Here is a 23,539-nt window from a genome sequence, read left to right on the forward strand (position 1 = left end):
GACATTCACCAAGCTACCCGCTTCACTTCTTAGTTTGTTGACAAGGGCTTTGGTGCTGGTCTGCCCTGAAGGACCCCTGTCTAAGATCTGGGAGTCACTGGGAGTTTCCAGCAGAGTCTTCCTTCCAGGGGAAACAGGAGATCTTGGAAAAACCTGATACAGGGCAGAGACATGCTGTGTTTGGGGCATAAACTTTACCCTTCAAATTTGTCCTGGGTATGGGTGAGAGATGATCTCTATCTTGATGTAGATGGTGGTTCCACGGCTGTCTTCATATGTAAAAACCCATTTATCTGTACATATAAGACGAATGCACTTCACAGTAATTAAGTTATGCCTCAATTAAAAGTATTTTTAAAAATAAAATAAAATAATTCATGGCGTCTGCAGGAATGACTTCCCACTTGCATTGGCAGCATAGACAGACCCAGGTTTGGGGGCTTCCCTCTGATTCAAGGGAGCAACTCAGAGGGGGGTAATCCCTGCAGGGTCCATCCAAAGAGGCTGGACCTTAGGAAAGACTGAGCACCCCCTGCCCAGCTCTGTCCCCTGACTCAGAGGGCTTCTGATGGTTAAGATCCAGGATCACATGGGCTCAGGAGTCAGACTGAGTGGGTTGGAATCTCAGCTCCACCATTTACATCAGCTAGGGTTAGGGCTAAGGTCAAGGCTCTATGACCTTGGGCAAGCTACTCAACATCTCCAAAGCCTCAGTTTTCTCATCTGTACAATGGGTATAATAAGAACTTGCAGCTCACGGGGTTGCTATGGGGATTAAAGGAGATGTGGCATGTAAGCATTTAGCAGGTGTTGGGCTCACATTCACTGCCCTCTTTCATCTAGACATGCATCCATCCACCCCATCACTGGTCTCCCCACTTCCAGCCTTGCCCCCCGACAACCACTCACCACAAAGCATCCATCCGTCACAGAGTACAATAATTGAAACCTTTTACTGTGGCTTACAAGGCCCTAGAGGACTGACAGCACCTCCTCCATCTTTATCTCGTGATGCTCCCCAGTCAGGCATTCCTCTCTGAGTCCCTAAAACAAAAGAGGCGGGTTAACAACGGCAACAACGCTAACACATCCAAGGCTGTTCCCACTTCTGGCCTTCATGTCTGCTATCCTGGGACCTCTGTTTGCATGACTGGTTCCTCCACCTCCTCCAGATCTCAGCTCCAGTGTCACCTCCTGAGAGAGGTCCTTCCTGACCCCTTCCCCCACTTAAAGTAGCTTCCATCCCCATTCACTGTCTATCAGATCTCTTGTTTCATTTTCATTATGGTACCTCCTGCCATCCGGAATGATTTGATTTATTTGTTTAGCTGCCTTAAGACTGTCCCCCTACTGGGCAGCGAGCTCCATCAGGGCAAGGACCGTGTCCATCTTGCCCACCTGTGTATCCCCAGCGCCCAGAGTGGTGCTTAGCACAGAAAAAGTGCTCACAGTATTTTGCTGAATGGATGAAAAAATAACGTAAGCTGATGTTATTTTTATCATCATCATCATCATCATCTAATTTCATGACAATCATTATTACTATACATCATTTCCAAAGTATTTTCACATTTTTTTCCCATATTGATGGAACTTGGAAAGGGTAGGACTATCCCCCATTTCACAGACATGGAAACTGAGGCCCCAGGTCACCTAGTTTGGAAATGGAGAAGCCACGTTTTTTTCCCTTGTACCATTAGGAGTGGTCACAAATGAAGGAGGCTTCCATTAAGTGCTTCTACCTCCCTTGGTTTTTTCCCTTCCCTTTTGTCTAATTAATTGCAGCCTGAAACTAAAGGAACCAGATGCCTCCCTCCTCCTCTTTCCCCTCCTCCTATTGTTTTGTAGTTCTTTTCCGGACCAGGACTCTGTGAAGGATTTGGCTGGTACACAACCATGACCACAAACTTCCGCTTAGAAATCATGGATAGAGCGATCAACTGGGCCCCAGGTCTGTGTTGGGCACTGGGTGATACTACAGCAGGAAGCACAGCCAGATAATTATTCCCTGATGCCCAAGTGTCCCTGGAGCCCAGATGCCCAGCTTTGGGAGAGGTGGATCCGGATTATCTTCTGCCTGGCTTCCATCATACAGATGTTTGACACCTATAGAGTAAACATCTGGATAATAGAATGAATTTCTGGTTGGTTCCCAGATGCTGGTGCCACAGAGCAGGGACACACACAGGGAGGTGGGAAAGGGGGCTCCCAGCCTTGGCTTGTGGCTGGTAACAGCCTATGAGCCCCTGGTTCATGGTGGGCAGTTTACAACGCTCAGGGCCCAGTGCTTTACTGGGGAGGTTTGACTCATGATGGGATTTTAGGCAATTCCACATCCATCATCCCATTTCATCCTCATTAGAAGCCTGAAGCATAAAAGTGTCTTAACTTTGGAGATGAAGAAGTTGAAACTCAAGAGCTCAAGTTTCCTAGAACCACACAGATATCTATTAGGGTACTTATTGCCATCTGGAATAATTTCATTTATTTCTGTAAGGCTGTTCCCCTACCGGGCGGCGAGCTCCGTGAAGGCAGGGATTGGTGTATATCTTGCCCACCTCTGTATCCCCAGCACCCAGAGCTGTGCTTAGTACACAAAAAGCGCTCACAGTATTTTTGTGGAATGAATGAAGAAATAAGCACAAGCTGATGTTCTTTTTATTATCATCATCATCCTCGAGTTTTATGACAACAGCTATTACAATTCACCATTTCCAAATTGTTTTCACCTTTTTTTCTATATTGATGACACTTAGGAAGTTTCATTGATTTTTATTGAGCACCTACACTGTGCTGGGCTCTGGGGATATGACAGCAATGACTATCCTCGTTTTCCTGACTCTTACAACATATTAGTATGGAGAAGAGTTGAGATTTGAACCCATGCCTGTATCGCTTGGTGGCTCATACTCTTTCACTAGATATGCTGCTTCTTGTGTTCAATAAATGAGGTATGAAGAAATTAGTACAGAAGGGAGAGAAAGGCTTTCTGTTATAAAGCCTTGAACCTCCCAGGAGTTAGAGAGAGAAGACTCACATCTTGGCTGGGAGTTGCTGAACTGGGATTGATTCTGGGGGCCAGGATGCATCTGTCAGCGACTGCTCCCCCATCTCTGACTCCTCAAAATAGGAGAGTGATTTGATCCAATATTCCTTCCCTCCTTTGAAAGAGCATCAGGGAGCTGGCATTGCTTAGCCCAAACGAATGGCATGCTAAAGGTGGAATTGCAGGAACCGAGAAGGTTGAAGGAGCAAAAAATTGGGAATGGAGCAGGGGCTTCCCTGCTCCCCTAGCAAGCTCACCATAGGGACAATGGGTTTTCAGCTTGTTGGAATCTTAAATGTCACCACTCTCTGGTTCCTGGATTTCCCAGGTGTGTCATCCTGGTCCCCTGGCCACAGCATCTTCAACGATGCAGATAGTTTCTATGGAAACGGCTTGCTCAAGCTGAACATGTCAAAGCTGACAAGACCCTTATGGTCAGTCTAGTGGAGCCCCTCCATTGGATCCCTGATGGGACTCCACAGTTCATCAGAGGTGAGCCAAGGCAAGAACCCAGATGTCCCCACAGCCAGTTCCACTGTTCTCTGCTCTTCAATGTGGTTTTCCATCCCCTTCAACGGCTCCATCTTCTTCTCACATTTTGGTTCAGACACATCAATCCGTGTCAACCACATATTCCTTTATAGAGCATTAATTGCTCAGTTGATTTCCTAGCAAACCTAGTAGAAGAACCACAACTCATTCAGGCAACCCCCTATTGAGGGACATGTAGATTGTTTCCTTTTTAGAAGTGTCATTGTTGGCCGTTGTTGTTTTTGTAACTCCCTGATGGATTCTCCTCGGAGAAGCTAGGTATAGCTGAGCTTCTGAAGCCTGACCCTCAAGCCCCGGGAAATCTGCAGATCTGACTAAGCTGAGCTTTCTGCACACCAGCCCCACCTCAGGTCTGGACCCCACCCTCTCCCTTGGAGGAGAGGGACATGCTTTGGAGGCCTTAAGAGGAGGTCAGCCAGCTCAGAAAAGATAGGCGGGTGCAGTAGCCAGTGATCACACGCATAGTCTCTGGAATCAGGCCAGGTTGATTGGGCAAATAACTTTTCCTCTCTGAGCCTCAGTTTCCCCATCCATATGATTCGGCGTGTGGGGAAAATGTCTTGCAGGGTTGCATGAGGATTCAATAAAATAATCCATGTCAAGAGCTTATCACAGCATCTGGAAAATATTACATGCCCCCCAAAGTTGCTAGCTCTCGCTGTTGTAATGTTATATTCCATTTTTTTCCCTTTTACTGGAGCTACAAGACTGCACTTGCTTTGTTATCTCTGGGAGCCGTGCCTAATTCAGAGCATTGTTTCAGGGGGCTGCGCAAATCTGCTTAAATTACGTATTGGGGTTGCACCTCGAATGCTTGCTGCAATGTTGGTGTGTGAAGAAAATGTAATTTCTTTGTCTGCAGCTGATCTGGTCTTCCTTATGACATCTGTCTCAACTTCTCCCACCCCCCTGCATTGGCAGAAAACAAAACAAAAAAACAATTAAGCTTTACCCGTGTTGTGGGTTGAAGTGTGTCCCCCGGGTTCATGTGCTGAACTCCTAACCCCCAGTACCTCAAAATGTGACCTGCTTTGGAGATAGAGTTTTCACAGAGGTAATCAAGTTGAAAGCGGTCATTAGGGTGGGTCCTAATCCAATATGACTGGTGTCCTTATGAAAAGGGGAAATTTGAACACAGATACAGAGAAAAGACGACATAAAGAGACAGAGGGGGAAACAGCCATGTACAAGACAAGAAGAGAGACGTGGAGAATATCTTCCCTTCCAGGCTCTCAGCAGGAACCAACCCTGCTGACACTTTGATCCTGGGCTTCCAGCCTCCGGTTGTGAGACAACGTGTTTCTGCTGTTTAAGCCGCCCGATCTGTTGTAATTTGTTACAGCAGCTCTAGCAAACAAGTCTAACCCTGTTTTGACATTTTAGTTCAAATGATAGTTATACAGGTTCCTGAGGTTAAGTGTCCTCCTGCTTTTCTCCTGGGGTGGTTTTGGGCATGTGGAGGGCAGGGCTTGGTCTGATGGTCCCAGGGGAGTGTGGAGGAGTCCAGAGCTCCTGAGGGCTCCCTGACCCAGGGCGTGTGGAGAAATGTCTCCACTCTCCCTGGTCCTGCATGTGTGAGTATAAGACCATGGAAAGAGGATCTTGCCCTGGGCTTGGCTGGTTAGCTTCCCCGTGGCTCCCCTGAATATAAACCCCAGCACCCCTCCTCTGCCCTCCTCCCAGCTTGGACTGAGGTGAGGCATCCCAGCTTGTGTGAAGGTCACCTGGTCCTGCCCCACAGCCATACCACGTGAGAACTGAGGGTGCTGAGAAAGCCAGTGAGATGAGGCTATGATCTAGAGAGCCCCCCTGTCCTCACTGTACCTGGGGCAAAGCTGCAAGAAGGAAGGCCAAGAAAATACCTAGGCAGTCCTCTCTCCTGAATCCTTCTCCCCTTCTCCTTCTACGACTCCTGGTTCTGGAAAAAGAAGCAGCTTTTCTTTTCCTCTCCCTGTGTTGTATTCCCCTATCATCTGGTGGTAAGCCTCAGAGTTGTAGCAGGAAGGGGGGCTGCTCTGCACCCTGACAGAATCCAGGAGCTAGGCTTTCTTTTGTGTGTTAAAAGAAGAGAATAAAGAAAGTTGGAAAATCCTTCCTCAAGACAACAGCCCGCCTTTAGTCCATAGCTTTGCTGCAAATCCCATTGCGCGTGTCAGAGCAGAATATCCCATCATTCTTCCTCTTATACAACAGGTCCGACTCTCCTCCCACGCACACAGCCTCTTGGGGCCAATTGGACAAAGATCTTGCATTTGGAACACTAACAATACAAGCTTCCTTTTATTATCATTTCCAGAAGAGCCACCTGTTACCATTACTTCTTGACTTTTTGCTGCTCCCAACAGGGTTTGAATCTTAAAAAGTGGAATGAAAAAGTCATAATGATCACTATTAAGATCATTATTAACAACTTTCAACACTTGTTGACAATTATTCTACATTTCACATTTGGAGGAGGAATGGAGGCTTGGAGAGGCGAAGTCTCTTGCCCAAGGTGACTGGGCTGGGGAGATAGTATGGCTATGGGAGTTGAACCCACCTTTGTCTGACTTCAAGCTGTTTATCCTTGCACTAGGAAGAGTGCATCATTGCAGCCCAGGAGGTTTTGGTGTTGCTGTAATCAGGCTCCTGTGCACAGCCGCATGTGATTTTCTGCCCACTTAGGTGAGCTGCTTCCCAGATTTCTGAGACCTGGGACTCAGCCAGTGACAGGGTTGGAAAAGCTCCATGGAGAGGATGGTACTTTATGAGATCCCCTTAGTTTCCTAATGCATCTGTAATAGGATTAATGTTGCCTGGAATCCTGGGCATCTTCTCTCCCTTCCTGAGCTCTCTGCGTCCCCTGGGTCGGAGGGTTGCCAGGAATTAGAAACCCATCCTGGATCTTTGGAGACTACAAGAACAGATGCTCAAGCCATTCCCCAAATGTTTCATGTGCAGTGCTGTTTGCAGCCATTCTGGCTTACAAGAGGCTTTCACCTGCCTGACCTCACTGCACCCTAAATGTTCACTGGGACAAGGGGGATGAGCCCCAATTTTAATGAGGAGGAACCAGGTGCTCAGAGAGGTCAAGACATGTGTCCAAGCAACACAGCTAAGGAATAGTGGTGCCAAGATTAGAATATAGGACATGGCAGCTGGCAAGTTCTTGGGCTCAGTATTGAACTTGATGATCTGGCCACCAAGTGCCTTCTACACTTTGTGCCTCAATTTCTTTTTTCTTTTCTTTTCTTTTTCATCTGCAAAATGGAGAAGCAGTGCAGGTTCTGAAATGAGGTGCGAAATCGGAAGGCAAGAGACTTGTGTTCGAGTCCTACCTCTGTCACGGGGTCTCTGTGTAACTTTGAGGTGGTCATGTTCCCTTTCTGGATCTCAGCCTTTCTTTCTGAAAAAATAGGGAAGGGGAAGGAGGTGGGTTTTGACAGGAATGCAGTTATCAGAAGTTAGCATATAACAGGTACCTACTATGTACCAGGTACTTAAGACACACAACACTTCATCGAATCCTCCCCAAACCCGGGGAGGCTAGCATGGCTATACACATTTTATGGATGTGGAAACTCACGTTTGTGTGTTTCCAGAGGCTTGCTCTTGGTCAGACGACCTCTAAGGATCATTTAAGCTCTGACATTCCAAGATTCTAGGCAGAGGGTTTAGACAGATCAGGACTCAAATCCTGCCTTTGCCACTTCCCAGTCGTGGGACATTCTGGACTACTAGCTTCACCTCTCTGAGTCTCAGTTCATTCATCTGCAAAATGGGTCCATCGTGTCCACCTGTTGGAGTTACTGACATAATTAAACTATACACTACATATAAGTCCACCATCCAGCATGTGGTAGACGTGGATCCTTTTGCCCTTTTCCTGCCCACACTCAACGGAATGTTTGAAAGGAGTTTGAAATCTCTCCTCTCCCCAGCAAAATCCTTTCCCTCCTTCCTTCCCTTCTCTTCTGCTCTACCACGCTCAAGTTCCAGCAGTTGCGCTTAATTGGATTTAACTTAATAGTTTTATTGATGCCTTTTGGTTCTGAGGATGAAGAGGCCTCTGGGTAATTTGCACATTTTTAACAAACCAAATAAAGAGCTGATAAGCATAAACAAGTGCGTTTTAATTGGATTAAGGGAGAGCTTGGCTTGGGGACTGCAAACCACAAAGGAGCTGGAGAAAAAAGGCCTCTTGGAGATTTCAGATTTTCTGCTTCCTTGGACCTCCAAAGCACTCTGCACAAGGCTCTGGTTTCTTTCTAATAAACTGCGTGCTGGTGTATTTGTGTCCATGTCTTACTTCCTACATGAGATGGCAGCATCTTTCCCCCACCATCCTTCCCCACCTGCTGCTATACGCCATGTGACAAGTGGTTCAACCCTCTGCCTTTGGTCTCAGACTCACCAAAGTTCAAGTCCTGGTCCTGACTATTCCATGCTTCTCTTGAGCAATTCATTTAATCCTCTAAGCCTCAGTTTGCTGTGAAAGGGGATAATGGTGTTCTCTAAACTGTAAGGTTAGTGTGAGAATTACATGCTGGGAAGTTGCGTGCTTCTGAACAGGTCCAGCAAAATGGCAGCCATTAATAGCAGGGGGAGGGATCAAAGTCCCTGTTCTCATGGGGGCTCACATATCTGTGAGTCAGATATTCTAATACTTATTGTCCAAAACATCCCCAACTGATGGGGCAGGGGATCATTTTGTCATGTGAATCCCTGCACAAAATTTAAATATGCAAACAACTAAATTCTCATACACTCCGGGAGGGAATACAAAATGGTGCAGCCTCTTTGGAAAAGTTTGGCAGTTTCTTTTATTAAACATCTATTTACCTTGTGATCTGGCAGCAACTCCATTCCTACGTATCTACTCAAGAGATCAAAAACATTATGTTCACACAAAGACCCACATGTGAACATTTGTAGTAGCTTTATTGATAATAACCCAAAACTGGAAAGAAGTCAAATTGCTATAAATTGGTGAATGGGTTAAAAGAAAAAAGAGGTACTCGGAGTACAACTCAGGAGTGAAAAAGAATGAACTATTTACATATGCAACATTGAGTATAAATCTCAAAAGCCTTATGTTAGCTAAAAGAAGCAAGACTTGTATGACTCCATTTACATGAAATCCTGGAAAATTATAATGATAGAAAGCAGACTAGTGGTTGCTAGAGGCTATGGGGTGGGGGGCAGAGGGAAGGAATTGACTGCAAAGGGTATCAAAGAATTTTTGGGGGGGAAATGGTAATGTTCCATAGCATGATGGTGATGGTGGTGACATGATTGTATATGGTGATGGTTAAAATTCATCAAATTGTAGAGCTGAAATTGGCAAATTTTGTCATATGCAAAATATCCTTCAATAAAGCTGATCAAAAAACAAAAGAAAACATTGAGCCCATGGTGGAAGACATACTGATGTTGACAACAATAATAATTAAGTCCCTTCAGTGGGTCAGCCTCTCCACATACACGTCTCACTTTCTAGACCAGAAAACTGATGCTCAAGAACATGAAACACATTTCTAAGGCCGCACACCTGGGAAGTGGCAGAGCTGGGACTTGAACCTGGGAAGGTGAAAGCACCTCATCCAGGCTCCAAGACCAACGAGCTGGCCATCCTGTGGCTTGGGAATCAGGTCATTTGCTGGGGAAAGATGCAATCCTAACACCTGAGGGGGCGCTGGTTTCTCCTTGGGGATTAGCTAACAATTACCAAATCCATGCCGCTAATGAGGTGGAAAGCAGCCTCTGATAACAATAATTAGCACTGAAACATTGCTTTTTAATACTAGCTTGCTTTGAAGGTGTGTTTATTAATTAAACACTTTCCACAGCCCTGGGAGGCAAGAGAAGGGTGGATGTCTGGCTTTCCAGGGCACCAACCAAGAGAAGGAAGAGGGTGTGATTTTCCCCAGGTCGGGCTCCTGCCAGCCTCCCATCAGGACCCAGTGGCCTTAGTCCACTTAGCCCATCGACAGAGAAAGGGCTCATGGTGGGTGACTGTTCTCCGAACCATAGTTTTGACAAAAGGGAACGTAGGTGTTTATAAATACAGTATGAGCAAACCTCTTTCCCCCTCCAGGCCTTGTTCCCCAGTGGGTTGGCTTGTGTGATTCTAGGTTGTACATATGCCCCTAGTTGTCCCATCCCAGGGATGATTGGATCTTTAGGGGATCGCCCAGTTCAGTGCCCTGGTTTTACAGAGGGGCAGGAGACTGGGAAGTCCAAGAGCAAGGTATCAGCAGATTTGGTGTCTGTTGAGAACTCAATTCCTGGTCTGCAGATGGCTGCCATCTTGCTGTGTCCTCTCATGGCACAGAGAAAGAGATCTAGTGCCTCTTCTTCTTTTTATAAGGGCACTAATCCCATCACGAGGGCCCCACCCTCATGACCTAACCTAATCCTAATCACCTCTCAAAGGCCTCACCTCCTGGTACCATCACACTGGAGACTGGGGCTTCAAAATATGAATTTCAGGAGGACACAAACAGATAGTTTATAGCTGTTCTTGATCCCTCAAGTTAGCCAATGGCAGACAATTTTCCGGGTTATTACAAACTGAATTCCTCATTTGCAAAGTCTTCCACAACACCATGAATAATCATAGTAATGATAATAAAGAGAATACGTTTGCACTTTTTATTCCCTCTGGGTATAGAGTACTGTGCCCAGTACAAGAACTCCAGTAGTTATATTCTATGATAATCTCCATTTTAGAGATGAGGAAACTAAAGCTAAGAGATCTTTGGCAGCTGGTCCCAAGTCACACAGCTGAGTCCAAAGGTAAGTCAGTTTAGTCTGATGCTGGAGGAGCTCCATACCCCACTCCCTGCCCATTTCACCGAATGAGTGAATGAATGAATGAGCAGCTCCCCTTTTATTATATTACACCAGGGTTTGCCAGCATTGGCACTATAGATATTTTGGGACAGATCATTCTTGGTTGTGGCGGCTGTTCTGTGCTTTGTAGGATTTTGAGCTACATCCTTGGCCTCCACCCAAACCAAAAATATCTCCAGATATTGCTAGGTATCCCCAGGTTTAAATCCCCCTTGTTGATTGAGAACCACGGTATTAGAGATTAGGATTTCACACTTGGTTTTGATTGAAGATAGGGTTTCACTGCCCTAATTTGGAAACCACTGGATTACATGATTTTTAATTTCCTACTGTAGGTCCCAAAGAGCCTAAATGCTCCTTGAAACTCTATACAAAACTCTGCATGCGGGCTTCCCTGGTGGCGCAGTGGTTGAGAGTCCGCCTGCCTATGCGGGGGACGCAGGTTCGTGCCCTGGTCCGGGAGGATCCCGCGTGCCGCGGAGCGGCTGGGCCCGTGGGCCATGGCCGCTGGGCCTGCGCGTCCGGAGCCTGCGCTCCGCAGCGGGAGAGGCCACAACAGTGAGAGGCCCGCATACCGCAAAAAAAAAAAAAAAAAAAAAAAAAAAAAAAAACAACTCTGCATGCATGGGTATAAGTGTATGCTCACATTTTTCTGGGGAGACACTTCATGGTTTTCATGAGATTTATAAGCTGATTTGACACCCCCTTCCCAGTCTGATGATTAGACCTGTGAGGTTTTAAGCCCCACTTTGTTCTTTCTTTGGTCCCCCCACTCAAATTTCTCCTCCATCATCATCATGAAAGGGTCTCAGGCCATTTCTTCTTCTCCAGCACAGTCTGTCCTGGGGAAGAAGCCGTCACCCTGCCTCTGTCGGCTGGGAGGAGTGGTAGTGACAGAGAGTAGGAAGGACTTTCCAGAGAATCACTGAGCTGTGGAGTAAGAGATTATTGCTTGGCAGTTGCCATGGGAACCTATAAACCAACCTTGCTGCTGAGAACCCAGAGCTGTCTGGAGCACCAGCTTCCGGCCTTGTCTCTACCTCCTCTTCACCCCGTGGTTCCTCAACCCCAGAAAGGCCAATCCTCTGCACGATTTGTTTTCTTCCCTCATCTCCCATTGCAGCAATCTTCTCTGTGTTGACTTGAGAACCACCCCTTCCTTCTTGGCTCTGAGCTCATTTCCCCCCCTGAGAGGCAGCATTGTGGCTAAACATATGGACTCTGAAGCTAGACTGCGCCTAAATTCAAAGCCCAGATCTATCATTTCCCAGCTGTGTGACACTGGGCAAAGTACTCAACCTCTCTGAACCTGGATTTCCCTCACTGTAAAGTAGGGAGACTAGATGTCCCTGTCTTCCAGAGTTCTGGCGACGATTCATACCTATGAAACTCCTAGCACAGCGCCCAGCATACAATTAGTACTAAATAAATATTAGCTACTATCATCACTCTGAATAGTTTTTCATTCTCCTGTCTTCCTGGCCATTGTCTGGGTAGGTGGATCCTTCTATCCACTCACCACAAAGTCTGTGATAGCTGAGAGGCTGGTGGATGGTGTTAAATGTAATTGATGTATTCACTCTTTCATTGGGTCAACGTTTGCTCATCTGGGCCAGGAAGCACGTGGAAATCCAGAGGCAAAGACAAGGTTCCTGCCTTAACAGAGCTCATGCCCTGAGCTCTGAGAGAGAGACACATGCACCAGATTACTGAAGAGATCACAACAACGGCCACGTCCAGAGTTGTTAGAGGAGGAGATGAAATTTGGTCTTTGTGATCAGGTCAAGCTGCCTGGAGGAGGAAGATCCTGAGCTGAGTCTTAAGGAGGCTTTCCAGGTAGAGGGGGCAGCATGAATAAAGGCATGGAAAAGACTAGAAATAGCACATGTGTGCCTGTGTGCTTTGGGCAGTGGTGTGCTGGCAGATACTTAACAACTGGCTCTCCAAACAAAACAAAAAAACCACTCACCTGATTTGTAGCGGTTGCCAATTTCCATGGTGTAAATATTCTCACCATGGCCAATTTCAAGCTACCGAAGTGATGTCACTGAATGTGAATTTGAGAAGAGATGTGCACAATGGGCTTTTGAGAGCTAGTATAAGTGGGCTGCACCACACCATCGGCTTTAGGGGCTCAGGCTGGGGGTGAGAGAATAGAAAAACAATTCAGTATTACTGGAGAGAAAATTCAGGGCAGCTAAGGGCCTGCTTTGGCTGAGGACTTGTGGTTTTTCTCTGAATATCCTTTAATAGTCCTTGACACACTCATTCAGAAAATCAACAAGCATTTCGGTCACACCTGCTGTGTGCCAAGCACTGTGCTAGTTGTAGGGATGCGTAGATCGTGACGCGTGAAAAGCCATGCACGTAGGGATAACAACAATCCTTTGAATGCTTCTACCATAGAGGCACCTAGATCGGAGCCAGTAATTATCACAAGGCAATTGTAAATACGACTTTGCCTCCCAGCAAGCCCACCAGATCCTTTGCATCCACACCTGGACTCCATCTTTTGGGAAATCTGATCCAGAAGGTCTAGGATAAGGCATGGGCATTCCACGTTTTGGAAGCCCAGGGAACTCTGACTATGGGTTGGGTGCCTAACTCAGGTCTTGGAAGAGAATCTGGCCTCTAAGTTGCTTCCTGCTCCCTCTCAACCCCGACATTAGGACACACACAAGTCTTGTCCCCCCTAAGATCGACCCTCTCTCTCACTTCTGGAGGATTGTTCATTCCCCGTAATTGTTTAGCAAATGACTCCAGAATACACAAAAATCATTTTGTTGCAACACATTCCATTCTATAGTGACTTCATTTCAATTAGCTGTCAGAGGCCTGAAACAGAGATGCATGGTACTGCTTGGATAAATCACCACGTTGGTTTGAAAGTGGATTTAAGACAGCCGGGGTTGGGGTCGGGGGGCAAGTGGACAGAGGGGATAAATATTTCATCATTTCTTCCCTTCTTGATGTTCTGCCAGTTTGTTCTCATTTCCATGCTTCTCCCCCTGCACGCCGGCAGATTGCAGACTGTAAATTTGAGGGGAAATAGTAAATGTGCAAATGTGATAAATAAACATGTTGGTTTTGCAGGGACGGATATTATTATCATCCAGATTTACAGCCCTCCTCGCCTGCATGCTTTATTGCATTTGGGGAAAAGCAGAGCGAGGTTTTCATGTTACATTGACCAACTTTCTGCCTTTCGCCCCCATAACCCACTCTGAGTCATTTAAATATCAACCTAGACCAGGGACACAATCCGTCTCCCTGGGAGTGAATGCATCTTGACAGGTGTTTTCTTTGGGGATAGTTATTTATAGTTGCAAGAGCTATCATCCTGTAGGGTGCTTTTGTTTCCTCCCTCCCCCTTTGTCATTTCTCTAAAACTGAACATATTTTTGTTTTCCCAGTAAGAAAAAGTGCCAGATCGATGATTTAAATCTCTCTTCCTCTGTTTTCTCTTTCTTCCTGTCTCCTTCTCTGCCTGTCTCTTTATATTCTACCTTCTTCTATCTTCCATCTTCGGGACAGGTTCTGGATCCTTTGAATCCAAGTGTCACCACCAACTTTTGGGCCACACGATCAAATTACTTACCATCCCTGAGTCTCTCACCACCCTTGGGGCTGTGCTTTTTTCTCCCAGGCTCCTTGTTGCCAATTTGTAGGGAGAATTGAGTGAGATATTTCTGTGTCTGTTGCCAGCTTCCCTCCCACGACGTCACCCCAACTAGATGGTGAACTCTTGGGGACAGGGAGCTATGTCAGTTTACCATCCCCCCACCCCCACCTGTTCCTCCGCCCCCTGTTCTCCATCTCAGTCAAAGGACCTTCTTCTGGAGATGCACAGACAGAATCTTCGTGCCCCTTTGTCTTCCTGGCCACCTCCCCTTCCCCGAATCCAGCCTGTCACCAGGTCCTGTGGACTCCTTCCCCAGCTGTCTCCACTCTCTCTGCCTCTCTCTGACCCCACAGCCCCTCTATTTTTTTTGAATGTCCCCAAAGTGCCAGGCACTGAGCTGGTCTCTGACCGCTGTCCCCTCTCAAGAGGACCGATACAGCAGCATCTATACCGACTGCCCCATCTCCAGGCTTGCCCCCCCGCCCTCTCAGTACTTACTGTAATAGCTAAGGGATGGGGCAGTGGAGCGCGCGCCTGCAGATTCTGTTGCTAAGGAAACCACTTCCTTGGTTACCGGCCTGGGTAGCATTTGTCTCACTGGGTCTGGATCCCACTGAGTCACCCCCACTCTCCAGGAAGATGAGGAGGAGGAGGCGGGAGAGGACAACAGGGGTGGGGGGGGCAAGAGACAGGCAAAGAGACAGAGATTAAGAGAGAGACAGGGAGAGAGATGCTTGCACAAAGAGAAGCAGAAATCAAGAAAGAGATTACGATGAAAAAAAAAAAGAAAGAGATTACGATGTAAAAAAAAAAAAGAAAGAGATTACGATGAAAGAGAGAGATTCAGGGATGGGGGGAGGGAGAGAGAGAGGAGGAAGACAAGAAAGAAAAGAGGTTTAATGAGCAGCTGGAAGAAATAAAAGAGACCACAAAGAGTGAAATTGAGAGCAGGAGGCAGTGTAAAGAAAAACAGTGACGGGGCTGGGGATGGCCAGAAAACAAACCAATGCAAGAGAGATGGGGGGAAGGGAGGAAAGCCTCTAGGAGGAGCTGGTCCCTGTAGGACCTTGTCCCCCACCATCCCCTTTGCCTCCCCATCCTTTTCTCCCACCTGCATTGTCTACCAGGAATATGTTTGCAGCAGCCTCCAGGGTTCCTGGAAAAATCAGGAGGAAATCCCAGCCATCAGCAGATGTCGGGCCCTGTTTGTTCTCCTTGAGTTCTGGAGTCACAATGTACCGGAGGTGACAGCAGGATGAGAGTCTATGTGTCCCGGCTTGCAGGCCAGGCATGTCCCCTACCCTGGGGACTTCTGGAATGCAAAGCTTTCCTTCCTCCTCAAGTGCCAGGGTTTGGGTTGCACTTTTGGGAGAGGGCACACAGACACATCAGACACCGGGCGGTCATCACACCAGCTTGGGGGATGCAGCATCACCACACAGAAGGGCAGCTGAACACAGAAGCAGAGACAATGTTACACACCAAGACACACAGTTCTTCACAGGCAGTTACAGTTGCACAGACACCAAAGCAATGACTGCTCCCAGAACATTCTCTGTCTCTGTCTCTTACACACACACACACACACACACACACACACACACACACACACACACACACACCAGAAAAAAATCCCATCTGTGACCTCGCCTTACACGACACTCTATCACGTGGTAGAATTATCAACAAAACTTGTTTTTAATGATGGTGTTGACCTGAGGAATCTTCAGACAGAGGCTGGTGGCCTGAGGTGACCACCAGCAAAGAACTGGCCCAGGTCTTGGACCCAGAGTCTCCCAGAGAGAGCTGACCTCTAAGAGGGAGGGGAGGCCAAGCCCTCTAACTGCTTCGTGAAAGAAGAGTAGAAATTTGCCTGGGGGAAAGAAACACGTACAAAATACATTCAGAGCCCCCTGGCTGGGCCCCGGGGGTGGCCCGAATCCTACAGATGAGGGGCTCAGGGAAGAGAAACACAGGTCCAATCCCCTGGCCCTTCTCTTTGCATGGCCACGTTCCAAAGGGTGGAATGTATTAGTCATATTCCTCTTAAAAAAATATATCTCTTTACACTCGCCTTCTCCATAGTCTCTTGGCTATGTGGGAATGAGCATTTAGCTGCACCCCAAGGCTTCTGCTCCAGACAGAAGAGCAAAGAGCTGTGACCTATGGCTTTTGCACCTACAAGGTGAGGGGATGGTGTAGGTGCACAAATGTGGGCTGGATGTGAAACCACTGGTACCCAAGGTGGGGGGAGAGATGGGATCCTGGATCTCAATGCTTTCTGAGATAGATGATCAGTGATTCAGGTCCTCGGGAATCCTTTGGTTTGATGTCTGAGCATCAAAAGAGCAGCGTTTGTATGGACATGAACAACCATCCCATTCACCCCGTTCCTTAAACCCCTAAGAGAAGCTGGCCCCATTGGACTATGACCAAAGGGAGGTCTATGGTCTGGGTAGGTAGTGGGGGTCTCTTTCGCTCACGGCTCCACCTGATTTGTAGCACTCTTGTTCTCTCTCCTGGATAGCAAGGGACCTATCGGTAGGGGTCAGAAGGGCAGTGTCAGATCAACATGTTGCACCCCACGGTGGAGAGGTGTGTTACCAGAGCTCTCAGTCTCACTCAGATTCTGCACGTGGCTTGTGGCCGTCCTGGTGAGATAATGGCTGGTGCCTGAGGACCCTGGAAGAGGGTCACCACCTGGATAGAGCTGCGGAGGAAAGGGAAGAATTCCAGCCCTCGAGGTGGACAGGAACAGGGTCATTTCTCAGGAGCACTGTGACCTGGTGGGGGGGGGTGGATTGGGATGTCAGTGACCCCACGCGGTGGCCCCAGTTAACCTGCTCTGAGCACCACTGCTTCCCTGACCCACCCAGAATGTCAGAAACCTAAGGCTGCAGAGAAACTTGCCAGCAATCTTTCTTCAAACAGAAGTGGCCAGGATAAACCCTGGCGCCAGTGCTTCCTGGCTGGGGCAGAGACGGGGAAGCTATGGGTGCTGAGCTCAGCATGGAGGAGAGTCTGGGGCCACATTTTTCCATGTCATTCTCTTTAGCTCTTGCACCAGGGTCCTCAACACCTGCGGTGGGGCACCCTTGTCTCTGGGACACCCATGAGCCCTCCTCCCCACAAGTGGAGCCCAGAGTGGTGGGCTCAAGGACACGGGAGACAGAGAAGGGTCCATGTGGCTAGAGCTCCCTAAACCAGTTGCCCCCTCCATCTCTGGGGTGCGGTGTGAGTAGGTGGGGAGTGCCCGCACAATCTCTTCGCTTGAGCCTCCTTTGTCATGCAGGAAACTCATCGAAGGGCAATAGCAGCCAAGGGAATTGTCCCCCAGTCGAAGAGGGGACTGATGGGTGTGGGCCCCCAGGGGTCTGGAGTCCCCAGGGCCTGCTTGGTCTGGACTGCCAGCTCCCCGCCCCACTCCGACCCATCATCTGGGGTAGTAGTCATCGGGAACGCCCGTGAGGTTCCTCCTTTTAAGGGCCGCATCCACCGTCTTGATGTAGGCCGAGATGGTCTTCTGCATGTCCGCCGTGTAGGGGTCGTACTCCAGCTTCCGGAGCCCCGAGCGCTTGAAGTTGCCATCCTTCTGGCTCTCCACACACAGCAGTCGGTCCTCCCTGACAGCCACACCCAGCAGGCCGACCATCCGGCCCAGCTGGACGAAGAGGTCCTGTTTCAGATCCTCAAAGTGCACCACCAGCACCTTCTTGCCGAACTTGAGCCAGTCCAGCGTGTGCGTGGCCCACCACGGGGCGTAGTTCCTTACGAACTCTGGCCACTCTGTGGACAGAGCAAGGAGGCCCAAGTCAGCGGGAGGACCCAGGTCAGATGGCGCTGGCAAGTCACAACAGCGCCACCACTGTTAACCCTTAGATCACCAAACTCGCCCCCTTCCTCCCACCTCAGGGCTGCTGCTTCTGCCTGGAAACATCTTAGCCCCTCCTTCTCTCTGGGGAGAATGACATTTGTCTGGTGCTTACTCCATGCCAGGCACAGACTTATATATAAATCCTTGTTACTCTATTTTTTTTTTTTTTTGTGGTACGCGGGCCTCTCCCTGTTGTGGCCTCTCCCATTGCAGAGCACAGGGTCCAGACACGCAGGCTCAGCGGCCATGGCTCACGGGCCCAGCCGCTCCGCGGCATGTGGGATCCTCCCGGACCGGGGCACGAACCCATGTCCCCTGCATCGGCAGGCGGACTCTCAACCACTGCGCCACCAGGGAAGCCCTATTTTTATATTTTAATATATATTGATCTTAATATAGAGTGTAATAAATATACTAATAGAGCTATCAATTCACTTATTCCTCACAAGAATACTGTGAGGCAGGCATCATCGTTTTCTTCATTTACAGAAGGGGGAACTCAGGCACAGAGAGGTTAAGTAACTTGCCCACCACAGCTAATAACTGGCAGAGCCAGGATTTGAAACCAAACAGTCTGGCATCAAAGTCCGGGCTTTTAACTACCAAGTTATCCTGTGTAGGAACAGTTATCCTGTGTAGTAATAGTATCTTCTCACAGGATAGTAATAGGGCCTTTGTACAGAGAAGTGGAAAAAGCATACAAAATTTTCAGCACGGTGCCCTGTACCCAGTAGGTGCTCAGTAAATGTTGGCTATTATTATTATTGTGATTATTCTGTTCTCAGGTGAGATGTCATCTTCCCTGACTCTCCAGGCTCAGGCAGGTACCTCCTCTGGGCTGAGGGCAGTTTAAATCAGATTATTTACATTGTCATTTTGACACCTTTCTATCCTATCTTTCTTTCTTTGCTTTTTATTGAAGCATCACACACTGTTTCTCTGTGCTGTTTGTTCCCTTGCCATGGTAAAAGGACAGGATGGATTGTCACCCAGATTGGGAGTGTGTGTTTGGGATCCCCTGACTCAAGAGACAGGCTACAAGAGAATGTGGGAAATTCACCAGAGAGCCCTGGAAGAAGACCTCAGAGAGAGAGCCAGCCAGCCAGCCCCAGAAGCTGTTGAAATTCTGATAAAGGGGAACCCAGGAGCGGGGTCATGGCGGATGTTGGGAACAGAGAGAGGGATTTGCAGCCTCAATTCTGAGCCCCAGCTGGAGAATCACAGGGCCTGTACTCCGGAACCCTGAAGCCATACCCCCTGCTTCTCACAGAAGCAGCACCACCCAGTACCCTCCAGAGGGATATGTTTACTGAACGAGGCTTAGTGAGTCTCCCAAGCTGGGTTGGGGAGCCCAGCTGGTTTTTAATAACTAAATCCTCATCCTTTGCTGGATGATGGATACCCCTTAACTCCTTTGATCATAGTAACTACCCTGAAAGGAAAAGACTACTGTTCATTTGTCACCAGTGAGGAAACTGAGGCTCAGAGACGTGAAGTAATTTGCCCAAGGTCACACAGCCGGGAAGCATCATCCAGACCAGGCCTGCCTGATTCCAGGCCCCCATCTTTCCTAGGCACCAGCAGCCTCACCCCCACTCCCTCCCCCAGCCTCACACCCAGCAGGGGTTTAATAAATGGTTGTTGAACTAAATTGAAATTCCCAACCGCCAAGTTGTGATGTGATAGAGGGCTCCTCTTTCTTTGCAGAGCACATCAGAATCTGTGGCGAGGCTCCTGCTCCCCCAGTGACCCCCTGGAACACCACAGCCGCTTGGGAAATATTTATGCTGATGACAAAGATATTATTTATCCTTCAAATAGATTATTTACAATGTATCTAGCTAATTGGGCCCGTACTGTTATAAGACCAGATGTATCTGTGTGATTAGGAAAAAATCTAGCGTGTGTATACTCTGCTTTACTTTTTGAGCAAGAATTTCCCCATTCCCGAGTCATCTCACAGCATCCCTGGTGATTCAGGACAACTGCCGCTCCCATGGCAGAAACCCAGATGGACGGAGAAGGCACTCAGTCACCCAGTAACACACAGATCTGGATGGACTTCCAGGCTTAGCCACTTGTGACCATCTCAAGAGGTTCCTGGAGGGTGGTCCTCAAGCAAAAGGAAGGGCCTGTCTGCATGATGGCCTGGATCCCCCAGATGGTGCCCCTGGCCTTGGACACAGGTGGGGGGGAGATGACATGGCATCCCTGTGACTGCAGACTTCCCCGGGGTGGGAATGTATGTTGCCTGAGCAGGTACTGTGTGCCAGGACTGTGCCGGGCACTTTGCACGCACTACCTCATGCAGTGCCCCTTACAAGAAGCCTGGAGAGTAGGAATTACTCTAGCTCCATTTTACACACGGGCACAAAGGTGGCTCAGAGATGTGAAGCCACCTGCCCAAGGCCACACAGTGGGTGTCCAGGGCAGGATTTGAACCCACGTTTATCCCAGACTGAGCCTGGCTCCTGCCCTCCTGGCAAACCCTTTAAGAGCACCTGATCTGACCATCTCCAGCACTCTTCTCGCCCCAGATCCTAGTCTACATCCGCTTACCTCACCTTCAGGTGTCATCTAAGACACGGGGTCTGTTCACAGAAGACTTTGGAGTCAGACTGCCAGGGTTCAAAACCCAGCTCCTCTCCATATTGGCTGTGTGACCTTGGGGATGTCAGGAGGTCTCCTTGAGCCTCAGTTTACCCATCTGCACCATGGCAACTGTGTTAAGAACTCCATCCTAGACACGCCATACACATGGAATGGAATAAGATTTGCAGACTCTGGCACCAGGCCTGGGACATAGGAGGCGCTGGATAAATGTTGGCTACAATTATTCTTGATGTTGGTCCCCAGCATCTCTGAGATGCCCCAAGTGGCTCATCATTTTGGGGCAGCAGATACTTGCTCCCTCCCCATCCCTTCCTAGAGCAAAGGTCCCTCACTTGAAGCTCCTAATGACTTCGCTGGAATGAAGAAGAACAAAAATGAAAAACAAAAGCCCTCATTTAGCTCAGGATTCCCGGTAATTGATGGCTGCCTTCAAATTGGGTAATAAAGGCACACTATGCCATGGACCACTGGTAATGAGTGCTGGTTCTGCTGGAACTGTCCCCCACAAGGGACTGGCGGGACACGGGCTGGCCACTCTCTGCTTCATCTTCTTGTCAAAGGGAGGAACCGGGGTCTGATTAATGGCTTAACTGTATTTAATTCTCCATGGAATCATTAAACACGGTCTCTGTTTCATTAAACAGATACAGGACAATTCACCTTGTGTAATCATATCACATAAAACTTTGCTTTGGGCCCACTCCAGGGATATCATAAAATCAATGTTATGGAACCAAAAGCCAGGGGGTGGGTGGTGGTGACACGAGCCTCGACCCAGCTATAACTGGGAGGGGGACACGGGTGAGTGACCTCTCAGCAGGTGACCTCTGCTCTTAGCTGGCAGTAACCCTCACATTCCCGGCCGAGGGTGTCCTAAAGCAGTGATTCTCAAATTTGAAAGCTCACAAGAAGCTTCTGGAAGGAATCTTATTAAAATGAGAATTCTGATCCAGTAAGTGTGAGGTGGGACCTGAGAAGCTTCATTTCAAACGAATTCCCAAGTGATACTGATGCTGCTGGAGCAGGCAAGGGTCTCAAACTCAAGTGCCTACAGGGTCAGATGTTAATGCAAATGAGAGGAATGGGTGGGTGGGGTCCGTGGGGATGGGGTTCTTTGGGGAAGGCTCTCAGGCAGAGCACTTGAAGATCTGGGTCAGGCCTGGGAGGAAGCACTGGGAGAAGGTCCCTCCCAACCCAGAATAATGAGGGGCTCCCAGGTCCCGAATAGGAGGTGTGTGTCCTGAAATCTCCTTTTTCCCATCCCCTGTAGCCTCTGGGCTCAGCCTGTCCCGACACCTCCCTTATCTTTGGTTTTAAAGCTCCCAACTGTCTTGAATAAGGAAGAGGCAAGATGGCTCCTGGGAATTAGGAAATTGCCTAAACCTGAGACGAGGGGTTATGCCAGGACCGGGGAGCCTTCTGAATGTACCAGAATGTCAGCAACACCCCAAGGTGAGAGACAGCCTGGTAGCTAATGCCTGGGTTTGGATCTCAGCTCGCTCAACTCCTGGGGCCTCGGCCACATGACTCGCTCCCTTCCTGGGATGGTATTCTGCTACCGGTGATTGTGGCAGCCCTTCTTACCTCCTCGGGTAATTAGAAGATTTAAATGAGATAATTATTGCTAAGTGCCTGGTCGCATATGAGCTTCCCATGTGAATTCCCTCCTTTTATACTTGGAGCTGTAGGATGCCTGGGAGGTGGAGAGCTGGACTCTTAGTCCTGCCATTATGTGCCCGAGTGACTCTGGCAGGCCCTGCCTCTCTTGGGACTCGTTTTCCCCATTAATAGAGAATGAATCCGTGGTTCTCAGGCCTGCCTGCACACTGCTTTAAAAAATACCAGTGCCCAGGCTCCACTCCAGTAATCGTCTGGGGTGCAGCCAGGGCACTGGGACTTCCCCACATCCTGGGATTCTGATGTGCTGCTGGGGCTGAGGACGCCTGGGTTCGGCCACCTCCCAGGTCCTTTCCAGCTTGACAAGCAGAACATCTGCTCCCGGGACAGGATCCTGCCGTTAGCACCTACAGACTTCTCAGCCTGGCTCCAAACAGTGGTCTTTTTTTTTTTTTTTTTGCGGTGCGCGGGCCTCTCACCGCTGTGGCCTCTCCCATTGCGGAGCACAGGCTCCGGACGCGCAGGCCCAGCGGCCATGACTCGCGGGCCCAGCCGCTCCACGGCATGTGGGGTCTTCCCGGACCGGGGCACGAACCCGTGTCCCCTGCATCGGCAGGCGGACTCTCAACCACTGCGCCACCAGGGAAGCCCCGTGGTTGTTTTTGATTGATCTACAAATAAATAACTCAGAGGTCTCTTTAGCCCTGGGAACAAATGTCATCACCTGTCCAAGCTTCCGCCCCCTCGCTGAGAGACGGGGTAAAGCAGGGGAAGGGACAGACAGGCCTCTTGAGCAAACTGGTAACCCAGGGCACAGCTGGTCAGGCAGGCCCAAGGGTTTTCATCCATGACGTCAGTGCTAAGAATGTGATTGGCTGAGCTAACGCTGTCCCACCTGCTCTGGTTCTCTCTGGGGAGGGGCTGGAGCGTGGAGCGGCTGGGGGCCAGGGGGAGGGTTTGGAGGAGTGGGGAGCACCCCCGGGCCTAGAGGCTGCAGCAGCCTGGTTCCTTGAAGCTGGATGAGGTCGGCTGGGCTCACGTTCACAGAGTACTTACTCGGCATCAGGAGCTCCGAGCGGGGGGATTTGTAGCCACTGACGTTCAGTCTAACTCATTATCATAGCTCAAGCAAGAGTCCCTGGGTTCAAACCCCTGCCCCACCACTTCCTGGAAAAGTGCCTTCACCTCCCTGAAGCTAGCTTGCCCCATCCATAACACAGGGTTTATTGTGTGAACCTAACCCAGGCATTAGCTACCAGGGTGTCTCTCACCTTGGGGTATTGCTGACATTCTGGTCACGCATGGAGGTGACTTCCATTATGGTAATGGAGATATGGGTGATAACTGACATAGGATTTTGAGGAGGTTGGGTCTGACTTCG

General features: G+C 48.9%; 1 protein-coding gene and 1 long non-coding RNA gene across 5 annotated transcripts in view; both read right to left on the reverse strand.

Annotated features, from left to right (window-relative positions):
* Positions 1-6,915: 6,915 nt before the first annotated feature.
* On the reverse strand, positions 6,916-15,276 carry LOC136792731 (uncharacterized). The gene is made up of 3 exons (XR_010837001.1): positions 15,166-15,276; positions 12,402-12,571; positions 6,916-6,983 (listed from the first exon to the last, which is right to left on the reverse strand). It is a non-coding gene; the product is annotated as an uncharacterized lncRNA (long non-coding RNA).
* Positions 15,277-15,728: 452 nt separating this feature from the next.
* WSCD2 (WSC domain containing 2) overlaps positions 15,729-23,539 on the reverse strand; it is a 99,327-nt gene continuing 91,516 nt past the window's right edge. For all 4 annotated transcript variants that reach the window (XM_059039377.2, XM_067015663.1, XM_067015664.1 and 1 more), the window contains one exon: positions 15,729-17,840. In XM_059039377.2, the coding sequence (XP_058895360.1) occupies positions 17,488-17,840 (353 nt within the window). In that variant the 3' untranslated portion in view covers positions 15,729-17,487. The remainder of the gene's footprint in view (positions 17,841-23,539) is intronic.

This window comes from Kogia breviceps, chromosome 15 (genome assembly GCF_026419965.1).
Source record: "Kogia breviceps isolate mKogBre1 chromosome 15, mKogBre1 haplotype 1, whole genome shotgun sequence".
NCBI classification, from domain to species: Eukaryota; Metazoa; Chordata; class Mammalia; order Artiodactyla; family Physeteridae; genus Kogia; species Kogia breviceps.